The sequence below is a fragment of the Salvelinus sp. IW2-2015 genome, linkage group LG33, assembly GCF_002910315.2.
Source record: "Salvelinus sp. IW2-2015 linkage group LG33, ASM291031v2, whole genome shotgun sequence".
Lineage (NCBI taxonomy): Eukaryota > Metazoa > Chordata > Actinopteri > Salmoniformes > Salmonidae > Salvelinus > Salvelinus sp. IW2-2015.
In genome coordinates, this window is record NC_036872.1 from 36,967,420 (window position 1) to 36,984,668 (window position 17,249).

At 43.0% G+C, this 17,249-nt stretch overlaps 1 protein-coding gene across 2 annotated transcripts; it reads left to right on the plus strand.

The window, feature by feature from the left end:
- On the plus strand, window positions 1-10,343 carry LOC111957805 (sin3 histone deacetylase corepressor complex component SDS3). Of its 2 annotated transcripts, none has more exons than XM_023978823.3 (11): window positions 1-219; window positions 2,110-2,179; window positions 2,331-2,386; window positions 4,162-4,233; window positions 4,620-4,639; window positions 4,836-4,992; window positions 6,887-6,982; window positions 7,233-7,319; window positions 7,558-7,663; window positions 9,261-9,345; window positions 10,146-10,343. In XM_023978823.3, exons 1-11 carry the CDS (start codon window positions 108-110, stop codon window positions 10,242-10,244), a joined length of 960 nt encoding a protein of 319 aa, XP_023834591.1. In that variant the 5' UTR covers window positions 1-107; the 3' UTR covers window positions 10,245-10,343. The 2 variants fall into 2 exon arrangements, with proteins under 2 accessions (XP_023834591.1, XP_023834593.1); XM_023978825.3 differs by lacking the exon at window positions 1-219 and adding an exon at window positions 1,389-1,911.
- Window positions 10,344-17,249: the final 6,906 nt, after the last annotated feature.

Consider the following 17,249-nt stretch of genomic DNA (forward strand, 5'->3'; position numbering starts at 1 on the left):
TTACTTATCATGGGGTCTTAACAGATGTAGGCGCTGTTTTGTTCTGAACTGCAAATTCCAAATCGATTGTTTATCTAACGTTTGTTTACATTTTTACTTGCCATCAAATGGCTTCTACTTTACTATCACCGATGGTAGATTATTACAATGATGAAGAAGAACTTGATAGTGTGGACGACGACGATGATCGAAGCTTCAGGGGAAGAGACTCGGAAGAAGGTAGGTTCGCCAATGTAGCACATTTGTTAGCTAGCTCTAACTCTTGTGATATTTGCTAATAAACGTTAACGTTAGTTTTCTCAAATAGTCTCCTAAAACTAGTGTGACCTTTGCACATTTTTATTTTATTTTTTAGAATGAACCCATCCCCATTGAACTGTAAAGTTTGCGCTAGCTTGGGTAACTAACGCTAGCTAGCCATCGTTGAATTAACAACACAGGCTTCTATAATCCGTGGGGATCGTACACCACGACGCGGACGCTAGCTAGTTGTTCGCTAACGGGTTATTTAGCTGGAGTGTAATCATGAGTCCAAACAGTTAAAACGAGAGTTTCTATTGGGCAAATTCAGGTAGGTCCCTCCCCTTTTCGTTTTGGTGTAATGAATACGCCCCTGGCAAGCAAGCTACCTGTTAGTGTAGATGGGGGAGGAGTTCATATCTTTTTCAACTTTCATGTTTAGCGGTCAAGCCCGGCTTTACTTTTCTACAGCGAAACGTTGTCAAGTGGTGGACAGACAGCGCTAACGTAGTATATAGAAGAGAGAGCAAGTGGTCTTAGTAACCGTGCATTGGACTTGGAGTCTCGATTCTGGAGTTAAGTTCGTAACAGGCAGGCAGTCAATCTCAGTAAAACATTTGTAATCGTTGACAGGTGGCAAGAAAGACTCATTTGCTTTACCACCAATATGATTTCAGTGATTGGCCTTTTCTGACACCGTCTTGCCACTGTTGGTGTGAAGTATAAGAAACTATATTTGATTTTGTAATTTCAGCTCTCCTTACATGTCCAGTTAACTTTGAGGCCAGCCATTTCATTGGGTACGTGCGTAGATGCCGATGAAGGTGGTTGGTTGGGATAGCTAAATTAGTTAGGTTTTAAGGCCCACCAAAATCGGTCGGGCGCAGATGCAGGCTAATTCCAAATGTCACGTTGCATTTGTGCTGTTAACTTTGGGTATAGCTACAGATTAAGCAATGACCCTTACTCATGTTAACTATATTTGATGGAGAGTTGTGTTAGTATTGTCAATGCTAAGTCGGCCATTCACTGGTGTTGTAACTAGCTAGCAAGCGATAACGTTACGCCGCTAGCTAACGTTAGCTACCATCAGCTGACAGGTCACCGGCAAACCTGCTTTGGCTTTGCGCTGGCAAACTCAGTAGCTAGCGAGCTAGTCGGGTATCTAAAATAGGTACCTAACTACGTATTCTCATGCAGGCCACGCAGAGATTGCATCTATCTAACAAAATTTAAAACCAGTTCAATTGCCAAGTCTTGAATTAGCCGTTGCTAATAGCTAAATTGGCTAGCTTGACAAATCGCTCTCGTATTTGGCTTCATCAATTTGCTACGCGTTAGCAACGGGACAAATGTTAGGCACTCAATGTAAACCCTTTTGTTCAGAATTAGCTGGCTGATCAAATAAGAAACGACTGTTTACTAATCTGGAGTCACTGCCCGGTCTGTGCAATTATGTCTAACATTTAATTGCTAACTTTTTGATAGAAATGAGCAAGCCTGTTAGCTGAACGCTTAGTTGGCTATCTTGCCGTCTTGCGTGTGGCTACTTTAGCCTACGACATAACATTTCGCATTTATCAGACGACCTTGTTTTACTTTGTTAGTTTATTTTTGTAAAAGTCTAAAGGGAAATGGCTGGTAACGCACTCATTGGGGATCCAAATAAAGGTAACTTGACTGAGTAGCTACATCTATCCTACTACTGTTTCCAGCTTTCCTAAAATTAGAAATTTCATTGACTTGTTATTGAACAAATTGTTCTGAATGTTTTCTTGGCATAGGCCCTATGTCATATGATATTGGTGAACTGTTAGCCTACTTACTGACGTCCGCCATTTTTCCCCCCTTTTTTTCTCCCTCTTTCAGACACAGAAGATGCCAGTGAAACTGACCTGGCGAAACATGATGAGGATGACTATGTGGAAATCAAAGAACAGTGAGTGTTGTCCACCAATTGCACGGTTACACTGGATAGAATATATGTTGACATGGATCAAAAGGGATGTTCAAAATGTAGCCTGATCTTGAAGGACTACATTTACAGATTTAGTAGTTGGTTGTGATAATCATGTTTTATTTGGTTTCAGGATGTACCAAGACAAGCTGGCATCATTGAAAAGGCAGTTGACGCAACTCCAAGAGGGTAGTGTCACTGTTTCTAATTATCCTCACAGCGTTTATGAATTAGGCCTATCCTATAATCCGTTCATTATACTCTTTGCATTCACAATCAATGTGATTATCAATGTCATGAATTCCTCCGCGTGCATAAGTCGAGCTGAGCCGACCTTTATCATTTTGCACAACTGTTATGACGGAGCCTCAGAGGTGGTGCTCTTTTGCATTGAGAGATTGGTTGGATAAGAAGTTAGGCATACAGTTGAAGTTGGAAGTTTACGTACACTTAGGTTGGAGTCATTAACTTGTTTTTCAACCACTCCACAAATGTCTTGTTAATAAACTATAGTTTTGGCAAGTCGTTTAGGACTTATAATTTGTGCATGACAAGTTATTTTCCAACAATTGTTTAGACAAATGTTTTCACTTATAATTCACTGTATCACAATTCCAGTGGGTCAGAAGTTTACATACACTAAGCTGACTGTACCTTTAAACAGCTTGGAAAATTCCAGAAAATGTCATGGCTTTTGAAGCTTCTGATAGGCTAATTGACATATTTTGAGTCAATTGGAGGTGTACCTGTGGATCTATTTCAAGGCATACCTTCAAACTCAGTGCCTCTTTGCTTGACATCATGGGAAAATCAAAAGAAATCAGCCAAGACCTCAGAAATAAAATTGTAGACCTCCAAGTCTGGTTCATCCTTGGGAGAAATTTCCAAACAGTTGAAGGTACCATGTTAATCTGTACAAACAATAGTATGCAAGTAAAAACCATGGAACCACGCAGCCATCATACCGCTCAGGAAGGAGACATCTCTCCTAGAGATAAACGTACTTTGGTGCGAGAACTGCAAATCGATCCCAGAACAGCGAAGGATCTTGTGTAGATGCTGGAGGAAACCGTTACAAAAGTATCTATATCCACAGTAAAACGAGTCCTATATCGACATAAGCTGAAAGGCCACTCAGCAAGGAAGGAGTCACTGCTCCAAAACCGCCATTAAAAAAGCCAGACAACGGTTTGCAACTGCAACTACTTTTTGGAGTAATGTCCTCTGGTCTGATGAAGCAAAAATAGAACTGTTTGGCCATAATCACCATCGTTATGTTTGGAGGAAAAGGGGGAGGCTTGCAAGCCGACGAACACTATCCGAACTGTGAAGCACGGGGGTGGCAGCAGCATGTTGTGGGGGTGCACTTCACAAAATAGATGGCATCATGAAGTAGGAAAATTATGTGGATATATTTAAGCAACATCTCATGACATCAGTCAGGAAGTTTAAAGCTTGGTCGCAAATGGGTCTTTCAAATGGACAATGACCCCAAGGCAAAATGGCTTAAGGACAACAAGGTCAAGGTATTGGAGTGGCCATGCCAAAGCCCTGACCTCAATCATAGATAATTTGTGGGCAGAACTGAAAAGCATGTGCGAGCAAGGAGGCCTACAAACCTGACTCAATTACACCAGCTCTGTCAGGAGGAATGGGCCAAAATAACCAAACTTATTATGGGATGCTTGTGGAAGGCTACCTAAATCGTTTGACCCAAGTTTAAAGAATTTAATGGCAATGCTACCAAATACTAATTGAGTGTATGTACACTTCTGACCCACTGGGAATGTGATGAAAGGAATAATTTTCTATTATTCTAACATTTCACTTTCTTAAAATAAAGTGGTGATCCAAACTGAATTCTTACTTGGATTAAATTTCAGGAATTATGAAACTGAGTTTAAATGTATTTGGCCTAGGTCTATGTAAACTTCTGACTTCAAATGTATATGCTGTATATGCAGGAACACTTCAGGAGTACCAGAAGAGAATGAAGAAGCTGGACCAACAATACAAGGAGAGAGTCCGCAATGCTGGTAAGAAAATGGCACTGTTGTTGAATAGTATCACTGTGCTCATCCCTAAATGGCTCCCTATATAGTACACTACTTTGGACCAGGGCCCATAAGGCGTAGGGTGCCATTTGGGATGCACTCAGTCACCGTTAAGTTGTTGCCACTTGGAGAGACCTCATTCTGTGTCATTTGAACTTGAACACCAATAGTGTGTGCTGCATTTGAGGGAGCCAGCTTGTAAGCATTTTACTGCACCATTTATTCCTGCTGTGTACGTGATGAATAAAAACATGTTTTTTTTGTGGTGGTAGGTTTTTTGCTTAAAGTCAATCTGACAGCCAGGGATTAACTGACGATGCAGTCAACATGAGCGTTAACTTTGTCATTTGTCTGTTTCTTTCTCATAGATCTCTTTCTCCAACTTGAGGTAAGAGAAGTTTTGATATTATTACCTAACATGGAAATTCATCTGAATCCTTCACCTGTGAATTATAGAATTTTTTAAATGTATTTTATGGCCTTTCGACACAATCTCTGGTTCCTTCTCTCTCTGGTTCCTTCTCTCTCTGGTTCCTTCTCTCTCTGGTTCCTTCTCTCTCTGGTTCCTTCTCTCGCTCTCTCAGACGGAACAGGTGGAGAGGAACTACATCAAAGAGAAGAAGGCGGCTGTGAAAGAGTTTGACGATAAGAAGGTGGAGCTGAAGGAAAACTTAATTGCTGAGCTAGAGGAGAAGAAGAAGATGATAGAGAATGAGAAATTAACAATGGAGCTGACAGGCGGTAGGAGAATCACTGAGACTGTCTCCCTCCCTCATCTCACTCTGAGGCGGGGGATAAAAAAGACTGATGGGTGTTGGTGGGTTTTTGCTGAGGAAGAAGGCTAACTTATTTTATCCTCGGTCAATACAGTGGAAGTGTTTTGGAGATGGAGTTTCTAAGCCCATCTTATATCTCACAACCTTTGTACTAACAAGGGTTAAAAGTCTGAGATACATTATTCTCGCTCTCTAACTTGCAGATTTTCATGCTATATCATTCAATTGAATATCTCCGTTTTAGTGCAGTAATGTTAGTATAACCTGTGAGGTCATATACATACACATATTGGCCAGTTTATTAGGTACACCACCCAGCTTACACATAGTTTGCGCCTATATAAAGTAGGCATTCAGTTACTGTTTGATTGAACGTTAGAATTGGCAAAACGAGTGACCTAAGAGACTTTGACGGTGGTTTGTTCGTTGCTGCCAGTCGCGCTGGTTCCAGTATCTCAGAAACAGACGGCCTCCTGGGCTTTTCACACACGGCAGTGTCTCGGGTTTTACTGAGAATGGTGTGACAAACAAAAAAATATCCAGTTAGCGGCAGTCCTGTGGACAAAATCCGCTCGTTGATGACAGGTCGAAGGACAACGGCAAGAATCGTGCAATGTAACAGGCATGCCACAAATGGGCAAATAACGGCGCAGAATGGCTTCTCGGTAAGCACAACTCATCGGTCCTTGTCACAGATGTGCTATTGCAGCAGACGACCACACCGGTTCCACTCCTATCAGCTGGGCATGCAATCACCAACACTGGACAATTGAGTGGAAAAACATTGCCTGGTCCGACGAATCCTGGTTCCTGTTGGCATACTGATGGCAGAGTCAGGATTTGGCGTAAGCAGCATGAGTCCATGGCCCCATCCTGCCTGGTGCCAATAGAGGCTGGTAGTGTAATGGTGTGGTGAATGTTTTCCTGGCACACGTTAGGTCTCTTGATACCAACTGAGCAACATTTCCATGCCCAGGTTGCTCTGGAGGCAAAGAGGGGTCTGACCCGGTACTAGAAAACTGCACTGTTGAATCGGATCACTGACTTGAATCGGATCACACACTGAGTATACCAAACATTGGGATAATCTCCATAATATGGAGTTGGCCCATGTTGACTCCAATGCTTCCCACAGTTGTGTCAAGTTGGCTGGATGTCCTTTGGGTGGTGGACTATTCTTGTTAAAACAGTGTTGCAGTTCTTGACACACTCAAACCGGTGCGCCTGGCACCTACTACCATACCCTGTTCAAAGACACTTAAATATTTTGTCCTGCCCATTCACCCTCTGAATGGCACACATACAATCCATGTCTCAAAGGCTTAAACATCCTTCTTTAACCTGTCTCCTCCCCTTAATCTACACTGATTTGAAGTGGATTTAACAGTTGACTTCAATAAGGGATCATAAGATTCAACTGGTTAGTCTCTCGGAAAGAGCAGGTGTTCTTTTTTACCTTTTTATTTAACTAGGGAAGTCCGTTAAGATCAAATTCTTATTTACAATGACGGCCAAACCCAGACGATGCTCGGCCAATTTTGCACCGTCTTATGGGACTCCCAATCACGGCCTGTTGTGATACAGCCTGGATTCAAACCAGGTTGTCTGTAGTGACACCTCTCGCACTGAGATGCAGTGCCTTAGACCGCTGCGCCACTCGGGAGCCCAAGTTTTGTATACTCGGTGTACATATACCAATATAGCTTTCTCTGTGTTATACCCACGTGAGTGTCACCCATATAATTACTAGAATGTGCATTCCCATTGAAGTCGATGTGCTATGACAGGTGGACTAGTAATACTATTGCTACGGTGTCTGGTGCATGGCAGCGAGCTCATTCCATATTACCCCTGTGTAGATTCCATGGAGGTGAAACCCATCATGACCCGGAAGTTAAGGAGGCGGCCCAACGATCCCGTCCCCATTCCAGACAAGCGGAGAAAACCTGCACCTGATATCCTTTACTAGAAGTCCAATCACTCTGCTGTCTTGTCTACAACAGTGTTGATCCATGTTAGGCACTGTCCAGATTCAAAGAATCTCGTCTTGACCGATTAGTTACATTTCACATTTTTTCACATTTTCACAGGGTTAAAACTTACCAGATACAGTTTTTACCCCTTTACAGAAATGTATATATATATACACACATACACACACAAATTATGATTTGATTGAGACGAGTTGTCCTTAACAATCCACACCTCAGCTGAACTATTTGCTAACCGATGACCAGATCCTGGAAGATCTGCGAATACTGAACAAGCAGCTGAAATCCCCTAAGCGTCCAGGTATGTGAGCAGTCCATTTTTTACAACTGTTAGGATTGTTTTATTTCAGTCTAAATGCCATCAAGCCAAAATGAGGATGAATCAAGTTATTATACAGGATTTTTGTTCAGACTACAAAAACATGTTCATTTTATATACATTAAACATCAAGAACTCCCGGGCTGGCTGCGTTTTTAGTAAATTAACTATTTACATTGAAATTACTTTTGTTTTTCTCACGCAATGTTTTCTCCCCCAGTGTCTCCGTCGTCTCCAGACCAAATGCCCACCATTCCAATGGAGGCCCCCTCACAGCGCTATGAGGCCCGCATTGAAGAGGGAAAGCTGTACTACGACAAGAGATGGTACATGCACACTGACTCTTTTTCATTTGGTTGATTAGACCATTTAAAAATAATAATAAAAACACAGCAAAAGGGGGAATTTTGTACTTTTATTGTATGCTGTTGTGGTTTATCGCTGTTTTAATAGGATTGGTCTAAATATAAGATCTACTGAACTGGTTCCCTATAATATAATACTGAGTGTTTTAATTCATGATGCTGTTGACTTTTATTAGCCACTAGATGGCGCCACCGCCTTGTAAATCCTCATGCTCTACTTACTGAAGAATTCTTGGCTTTGCTGATATGTCTGTTTTTTTAAGACTTCTCAAAAACAAGATTCAAGAAATGGTAATCATGTTTGTAGTAACATTCCCTCTGGCCAATAGGTCATATTTCATATTAATCAATGGGTGGCTGGAATGTTAACCAGGCAGGCTCATACTACCTGTCACCATGGAATTACATTACATCGCTATCATGAGGATGGAACATGGGTTTTGGCATACAGAGCAGTATGCCATTTGGTGATAGTTCCACAGGCTGACAGAAATGACAGTGTTTGCTTGGATGGGATAATCTGTCCTCTCAGGCCCTTTGGGTAAAGAGTAGCTCTCTGCATAGGACATCACGCACCAATGAATAATTCCTTTTGAAGAGTGGAAAATGTGAAATGTGCTCCTCTGTGATATTAAAAATGGCTTTCCATGACTTTCATGTAGCCTTTGATCAATTCTGAAGTGAGAGAGGGGATCTCAGTTGAGTGAAGTGTTCGCTGTTATCGGTCTCGCTCCCACAGTCTCACCAGACCTAGGCTGAGGGGAGAGGATGGTGAAGACTCCACACCCATGGTTGAAACCACATGTATTCTTCTCCTTTCTCCCAGTAATTATGTTTCATCTAATGTGCTTGCTTGAAAGCAAGACAGCTGAAGCAAGCGGACATATTTTCAATAAAGAAATAAACCTTTTACTAATTCTGTCTGTTCCAGCTGTCACTCCTTTTCACTTACCTCAGGGACTCTCTCCTCAGCCACAATCAGACTACCTGGCTTTTGGCCATTTTGTTTCTCTCCATTACAGCATTGTCAGAATCTATTATAACCTTTAAGGGATTGTGTGCTCGAGGATATTATCCTATAGGTTTCGAAGTCCTTATCTGAGTGGACTGATTCCTGGGGCAGCAGATAGCCTAGTGGTTAGAGCGTTGGGCCAGTAACCGAAAGGTTGCTAGATCGAATCCCCGAGTTGACAGATTAAAAATGTGTCGTTCTGCCCCTGAACAAGGCAGTTAACCCACTGTTTCCCGGTAGGCCATCATTGTAAATGAGAATTTGTTCTTAACTGACTTGCCTAGTTAAATAGAAGTAATTCCTCCTCTTACCCCTCACACAATGCCAGATAATTGATCCTGTTATACTAAGTGAGCTACATGTAATATTTTCTAGGTCATGGTTTCAAAAAGACAGTGCTTAGAAATTCCTACAGACTGCAATTTTAAGATAATTATCATAAACCACCAAGCATTAATTTTCCAGGGTGTGAGGAAGTTTTGTGTTGCTAATGTTTTGTGCTATTTGTAGTTAAACATTTTTTTATTCTTGTGGTGTTCCCATCAGGTATCATAAGAGCCAGGCCATCCACCTGGAGTCCAAGGAGAGCACCAAGATCAGTTGTGTCATCAGCTCAGTGGGAACAAATGAGGTGGGTTTCAGTTCTCATTTCCACAGCTTTATGCTTGTACCACTTTAATCCATTATATATTAGAGGGATGCATGACTTGCTAGTATAGAGTTATGGTGGTCGTAGTAGTCTGTCCATACTGCAGTGTAAGTATTGTATGGTGGTGGTGTAATAAAAAAAAAAAAACTTAACCAGGCAATTAAATTTAAGAACAAATTCTTATTTACAAGATGGCCTGGCAAAAGGCCTCCTGTGGGGACGGGCTAAAAATGAAATGGCAAAACGGACAACAGACAGCAGCATACATACAACAGCAAACCGTCTGAAGTAAAACAATATGCTTCCTTACATAAGGCAACGCAAACAAGTGACATGGGGTGACGACCAGGAACAACGACATGTCTCAACAACCTGTTCCTCTATTTGTCCTTTGACCTTCTCCAGGGACAAGAGGTCCTGGAGTTTTGGGTTGGCTTGGAGGGAATTCCAACACCAGGTGGCTAAGCGAAAGGGCCATTTTTCCATGCGCTGTTCTAATTTTTGGGACTCTTAGCATAAAACAAGATTGAGATCTTCGCTTGTATGTGTTTTTCATTTCAAGCTGGATGAGAGGATGGAAAAAATGGTAGTTTTCCTAAAATGGCCTGATATGTTTAATATAGTATATAAATGGCCTGATATGTTTAATATAGTATATAAATTGTGGAATGCTCTTTTGATGTGCTCTGGAAGTCCTGATATGATGAGCACCATGCCTTTCTTATATAGAGGCTCTTTTGTAAATGACCATAATGAGTCCTATTGGTTGGGTTTCCCCTCAGATCTGGGTGAGGAAGACCAGCGACAGCACCAAGATGAGGATCTACCTGGGACAGCTACAAAGAGGAGCGTTTATCATCCGACGACGGTCGGCAGCGTAGAAACAACACCATTCCCCTTCCCACTCTCTCTTCATCCATCCATCCATTCCTCCTTGTTCCTTTCATTTTGTACGTGCAGTATGTTGCTCCCCCCACCCCCTCATCAGTGGCTCCCCCCACCCCCTCATCATGTGGCTCCCCCCACCCCCTCATCATGTGGCCTCCCCCCACCCCCTCCATCAATGTGGCTCCCCCACCCCCTCATCATGTGGCTCCCCCCACCCCCTCATGTGGCTCCTCCCTCATCATGCCTACTGTGTGCTTGAGGAAGTCTTCTCAATAACTTCCTGGTGTTTCAATCAATCAGGACCACAGGAGGGGAAGAACGATGCGTTCTGTCAGTCTTTTTAGCCATCACCAAGCACACGTGGAAGCCTTTCTCCTTGCAAGTTTTGGCTCAAATAGCCCTTTAGGCAGTTGAGTAGACGTGCAAAGACTGGATAGCCTTGGTATAGCATATGTTGTCATAGCTACACTATGCCTTGTCATAGGCTTAGTGACATGATTTCCATTTTGCTTACGCCATCCAATGCTTCCAGAGGCTGAACGTCTGAAGGTGGGTGTTTTGATTGGTCTTCCTTTATATACCTAACATGGTTCTGTAAGCAGTTTCAGTCAGCTGTGCCACTCAGCATAAATCATATGTCATATCTTCTTTTCTTCATCTTGATGTTGTCTAGTATTGTTTCTTTCTGCTTCTGGTCAATTAACATTTTTATATTTTTTTCAGAATATATTGGATAGACTTTTAAGGTTTTAATTTTGTATGTTTTATTGACATTAAAAGAGTTCAGTTAAACCGAAATGTTGAATACATCTGACGTGTCTAAACTGGTTTTGCACATGGGAGGAAGATGAACGTTAACCATTTTGCTTACTTTGTGGCCAGCGGGTCCCCCCCACCTCCTATCTCCTTCCACGTGGCTACCCTCTCACCTACCTCTCTACCAAGGTCACACTGGATCATTTGGCCCTGCACATTTGTCTCCCCTTGCCAGGCGCGATACACAACAACGTTTTTACTGCCTTTTTGTCTGGTGTCTCTCAACCCCCTCGGCTGAACTGAACCCCTTCAGAGGTTACAGTTTGCCTCACTTAATGACACGGCCTGTCAAGGAGAGCCAATTACTGTTGCTGCTCGGCACTAAGGCTCTGACGTTTGTGGAAGCCCCAATATGATCAGATGATTGGCTACAGGCTCATTTTAAAGCCAGGAGTAATGTCTCCTTTGTTTTAACCCAGGATTGACCTCTGCTTGTTGATTGCGGTGGGGTAGCGATGCTAATGGCATTGGTTGACATGTTCACAGTAATAATGCCAGTCAGCGCTTCTAGATGGGTCTAGCTCTCTCTGCATCATCAGTCACGGGTCTAACTATCATGTCTGCCTTCTAGACCAGGCCATTTTAATTGATCCTTTATAATCAATCATCCCTATGATTTGTAGATATTTCAGAGCAAAAATGTTTTATTTTGACTGAGCAGGAGTGTGAATATTGCCGTTCCACTGCTGTGTTACTGACGTCATCCATTCTTCTCTAAATGGATGTTCTCACCTGGATTTACCTGTTTCACATCGTCTCACAGTATAAGTGCTGGATCACCTCTCTCCCTGTCTGATTCATTATGATCTGAAAGGCCAAACTGATCCTAGATCAGCACTCCTACCCTGAGACACTTTGTTAATATAGCGCTCTCCACCACAGAGCTCCTCATACCAGAGTGATGTCACCAACCCTGTGTGTGTCCCAAATGGCACCCTATTCCCTTTTTATAGTGCACTTTTAACCAGAGCCCTATAGCCCCTGGTCAAAAGTAGTGCACTATAAAGGGAATAGGGTGCCATTTGGGACACAGTCCATGTTGCACTCTGTAATAATCTCCATCTCTTAAGCATCCCACTTCACATGCTCTCTCCTTTCCTACATCTTAAACACCTTTCCAGTCAGATCTGGGTGTGTAAATGTCTGATAGTCTTGCCGCTATCTGGGATTAAGCCCTCCTACAAACCTGCTGCTAACACACACGCCTGGCTCATAGGGAGACAATAGCCAATAGACATGGTTGAAGTCAGTATAATCAGCTGAGAGGACACTGCAGTGTAAAGTCAACATGTTTAGAAGCAGGAGGGGTTTGATGTTCTTCTATTAATTAACGATGTATAGCCAAGGGTTGTGTGTGTCAGCTGGGGGGAATACTCACTGGAGTCATTTTGCCACGTGGTTATTGCTTATGTGCATAAAGGCCCAGCCAGGGCATCAATAAAATCCACCAGCTCCTCTCTAAGCAGCCACTTCCTGTGCTTTCCTCCAGTTTAAACGGCATTGGCTCCATCCTGTGTGTGTGTTCAGCACATCAATACATGTCGGCAGCCCTAAAGCTGCTTCTTGCTCAAAGCTATCTGTTGGGGCAGGTATTCCCAAACTGGGGTACGCGCAATGCCGTCGGTGGTACGACAAATAAAACCCTTTTTCACATTTTAATAAAAAATAAAATTTGTTTATTTTCCAAAAAGCCAAACAATTAGGTGAGTTTTTTTCTCTCTCCTGAGTAGCCTCGTTTAACTGCCAAAAATACAAGTAAACCATCTAGTGTTCAGTGAAATAACACAATGTCAAATACAGGTAGCCTAGTCAAATAATTAACATCTAATCACATTAGCTGTTACTCTCTCGAGGGAATTCTACCAACGGTCCGTATGTAGCCAAACGTAGCTACTGCTCATTCTGTTGGCACAAAAATTGATAAATGGTTAAACAAGTAAGGCCTGAGTCCATAGAGACACATACCAGCTCTACTGGTAGTACTGCTACCACCAGCTGTACTACACCTGCACCTGTCAACGACACAAGTTGTTCTGCTTCCACGAGCACATCCAATGCTAGCATCAGTAATTCCACATTTGTTGTTAGTCCAGTTGTGAATCTGATGCAGCCGAAGAGCTACTGCCCCCTTACCCGGGAAAACACCGCACAACAGACAGGGACGTTGGACCATCGAAGAGGCGCAAATATGATGAGAACTACATTGATTTGGGGTTCACTTATATTGGGAGTAGTGCCTTTCCTCAGCCACAGTGTGTGGCAATAGTACTATCTCACAACTCGAAACCTTCACTCTTGCGCCAACTTTTAGAAACAAAACATGCCAATTTAAAAAATATGGCCCAAAAAAACCTGGTATATGTCTGTTACTTTTATGGGGGTCAATTGAGGGAAGACATCCTCTTCTGCAAACCACTGGAAACCAGGACAACAGGAGAGGATATTTTTAAAGTACTGGACAGCTTTGTGACATCAAATGGACTTTGGTGGTCAAGATGTGTTGGTATCTGTACTGATGGTGCAAAAGCCATGACAGGAGACCTAGTGGAGTGGTAACACGCGTGCAAACAGTTTCTCCCGCGCCACTTGGGTACACTGCAGAATCCACCGAGAGGCTCTTGCTGCCAAGGGAATGCCTGACAGCTTGAAAGACGTTTTGGACAATACAATGAAAATGGTTAACTTTGTTAAAGCAAGGCCCCTGAACTCGTGTATTTTCTGCACTATGTAATGATATGGGCAGCGACCATGTAACGCTTTTACAACATACACAAGTGCGCTGGTTATTGACATGTTCTTTTTTGAGACGAGCTTAAAGTTTTCTTTACTGACCATAATTTTCACTTGTCTGACCGCTTGCATGATGACGAGTTTCTCACACGACTGGCCTATCTGGGTGATGTTTTTTCTCACCTGAATGATCTGAATCTAGGATTACAGGGACTCTACGCAACTATATTCAATGTGTGGGACAATATTGAGTCTATGATTAAGAAGTTGGAGCTCTTCTCTGTCTGCATTAACAAGGACAACACACAGGTCTTTCCCTCATTGTATGATTTTTTTGTGTTCAAATGAGCTTAAGAACAATTTCAAATGTGATATAGTGAAGCACCTGAGTGAGTTGGGTGCGCAATTACGCATGTACTTTCCCGAAACGGATGACACAAACAACTGGATTTGTTATCCCTTTCATGCCCTGCCTCCAGTCCACTTACCGATATCTGAACAAGAGGGCCTCATCGAATTCGCAGCATCGAGCGGGTTCTTGTGACTGATTTAAATCAGAAGCCACTGCCATATTTATGGGTTGGGCTGTGCTCAGAGTATCTTTGTTGGCAGATGCGCCTGTTAAGACGACTGATGCCCTATTGCAACACTACCTACAGTATGTGTGAGTGTGTTCTCGGCCCTTACTAGCATAAAACTAAATACAGGCACAGATTGTGTGTGGTCAATGATTTAAGCTGAGACTCTCTCCAATACAACCCAACATTGCGGAGTATGTGCATCCTTTCAAGCACACCTTCTCATTAACTGCGGCGAGTTAGTCACAATTTTTTGATGAACAAATAAAGTTTTATATGTAAGATGGTTAAATAAAGAGCAAAATGATATAGATATTATTATTGTGCCCTGTCCTATAAGAGCTCTTTGTCACTTCCATGAGCCGGGTTGTGACAAAAACTACACCCATTCTTGAGTTTAATGTATCGTATAGTGTGTGTGTGTGGCAGGCTTACAATGATGGAAAAAAACAACGTTTGAAAGTGCGCTGACCCTGTGCTAGAGGGGGTACGCAGCTGGAGTTGAATGTTCATAGTGAGAGGGGACTATAAAAAGTTTGGGAACCACTGTGTTGGGGATGTCTGGCAGACAAAAGCTGCTTCTTGTTCAGTGCTATCTGTTGAAGAGTGTCTGCAGACCTATAAGCTGCTTCTTGTTCAGTGCTATCTGTGCTTAGAGATGTCTGGCAGACCTAAAGCTGCTTCTTGCTCATGTGCTATCTGTTGAGAGATGTCTGGCAGCACCAAATGCTGTCTTGCTGCTAGTGCTATCTTTGAGAGATGTCTGGCTGGATAAAGCTGCTTTTGTTCAGTGCTATCTGTTGAGAGATGTGTCTGGCAGACCTAAAGCTGCTTCTTGTTCAGTGCTATCTGTTGAGAGATGTCTGGAGACCCAAAGCTGCTTCTTGTTCATTGCTATCTGTTGAGAGATGTCTGGCAGACTAAAGCTGCTCCTTGTTCAGTCTATCTGTTGAGAGATGTCTGCAGACCTAAAGCTGCTTCTTGTTCAGTGCTATCTGTTGAGAGATGTCTGGCAGACCTAAAGCTGCTTCTTGCTCAGTGCTATCAGTTGGGAGACTGTCTGCAGGACTAAAGCTGCTTCTTGCTCAGTGTTATCTGTTGAGAGATGTCTGGCAAGGACTAAAGCTGCTTCTTGTTCATGTGCTATCTGTTGAGAGATAGTCTGCAGGACTAAAGCTGCTTCTTGCTCAGTGCTATCTGTTGAGAGATTGCTGGCAGACACTAAAGACTTGCTTCTTGCTCAGGTGCTATCTAGATTGAGAGATGTCTGGCAGGACTAAAGCTGCTTCTTGTATTTCAAGTGACCCTGTCTGCAGGAATGTGTGGGGATAAACAGCTAGACTTGGAGAGGAAGTACTAGTGTTTGCTCGCACTTTATATTTTTCTCTTGCAGCCTCTAGTTTGGAGTGGAGGAGGGTAGGGTCTTGGTGCTTTACATTTATGTAGACATGAAAAAACATAAAATCCATGTAAGGAAGTTTTTCGCATTACGCACAAAATCTTAGGTTTCACTCATATTTTATCACAAAATGTTTTAATCCGACTGTTATTGAGCATTTCTCGTTTCCAAAGTATAATCCATCAAGCCGACCAGCGTGTGGCATATCAAGAACCTGATTAAACAACCATGATCATATAAAAAGGTGCAACCTTGTGCTGGGAGACTAATGGATAAAAGGACACGTCTAAAATGTGCATTTTTGTCACACAACACAATGCAACAGATGTCTCAAGTGTGAGGAGTGTTGCCAATTGGCATTTGCACTGACTGCAGGAATGCTCCACCAGAGTTGTTGCCAGAGAATGTTAAATATTAATTTCTCTACTGTAAGCCGCACTCCAACTGTCGTTTTTAGAGATTGTTGGCAGTATGTCCAACCAGGCTTCACAACCGCAGACCACGTGTAACCATGAGAGTCCAGGACCTTCCACATCTGGCTTCTCACTCTGCGCGCGGGGGAGGAGTATTTCTGCTGTAAAAAAGCCGCGCTTTTGTGGAATAAAAAACAATTTATCCCCAGGGGTGGGTCTGCGCTTCCCCAGGTGGGTTGGCCTATGCCCTCCCGGCCCACCCATAGTTGCTTTTTCTGCGCAGTCACGTGAAACCATATGATAAGGGCCTTAGTGCAGTTTCTCTTCAATTGACTGATGTCCTTATATGTACATGTAACTCACAGTAAAGGTCTTCGAAATCTGTTGCTTTTAGTTTTGTTGATTCAGTGGGTGGTTATAAATCCCTGTCTGTAGGACGATGACATTTTACATCACCTTTTGCTTTTGTGGTGAGTGGCACAGAAATAACGTTGTTAACAAAATCAGGAACTGCGTTAGATGAATTGAATTGAAGGGAGTATTTTTTCAGAAGGAACTATGATAAGTGCGGGCAAATCATGCAGCTGACACCTAGCAGAACCATTGTAGCACTAGTCACTGACACCGAGCAGAACCCCATGTGCCCTAGTCACTGACACCGAGCAGAACACCACATGTAGCCTAGTCACTGACACCTAGCAGAACCCAAGTAGCCTAGTCACTGACACCTAGCAGAACCCCATTGTAAGCCAGTACTACACCGAGCAGAGCCCCAAGTAGCCTACTCACTGAACGAGGCAGAACCCATGTAGCCTAGTCACTGAACCGAGCAGAACCCCATGTAGCCTAGTCACGTGACACCGAAGCAGAAACCCATGTAGCCTAGTCACTGACACGGGAGCAGAACCCCATGTAGCCTAGTCACTGACACCTAGCAGAGACCCCATGTAGCCTAGTCACTGAACCAGCAGAACCCCATGTAGCCTAGTCACTGACACCGAGCAGAACCCCATGTAGCCTAGTCACTGACACCGAGCAGAACCCCATGTATGCCTAGTCACT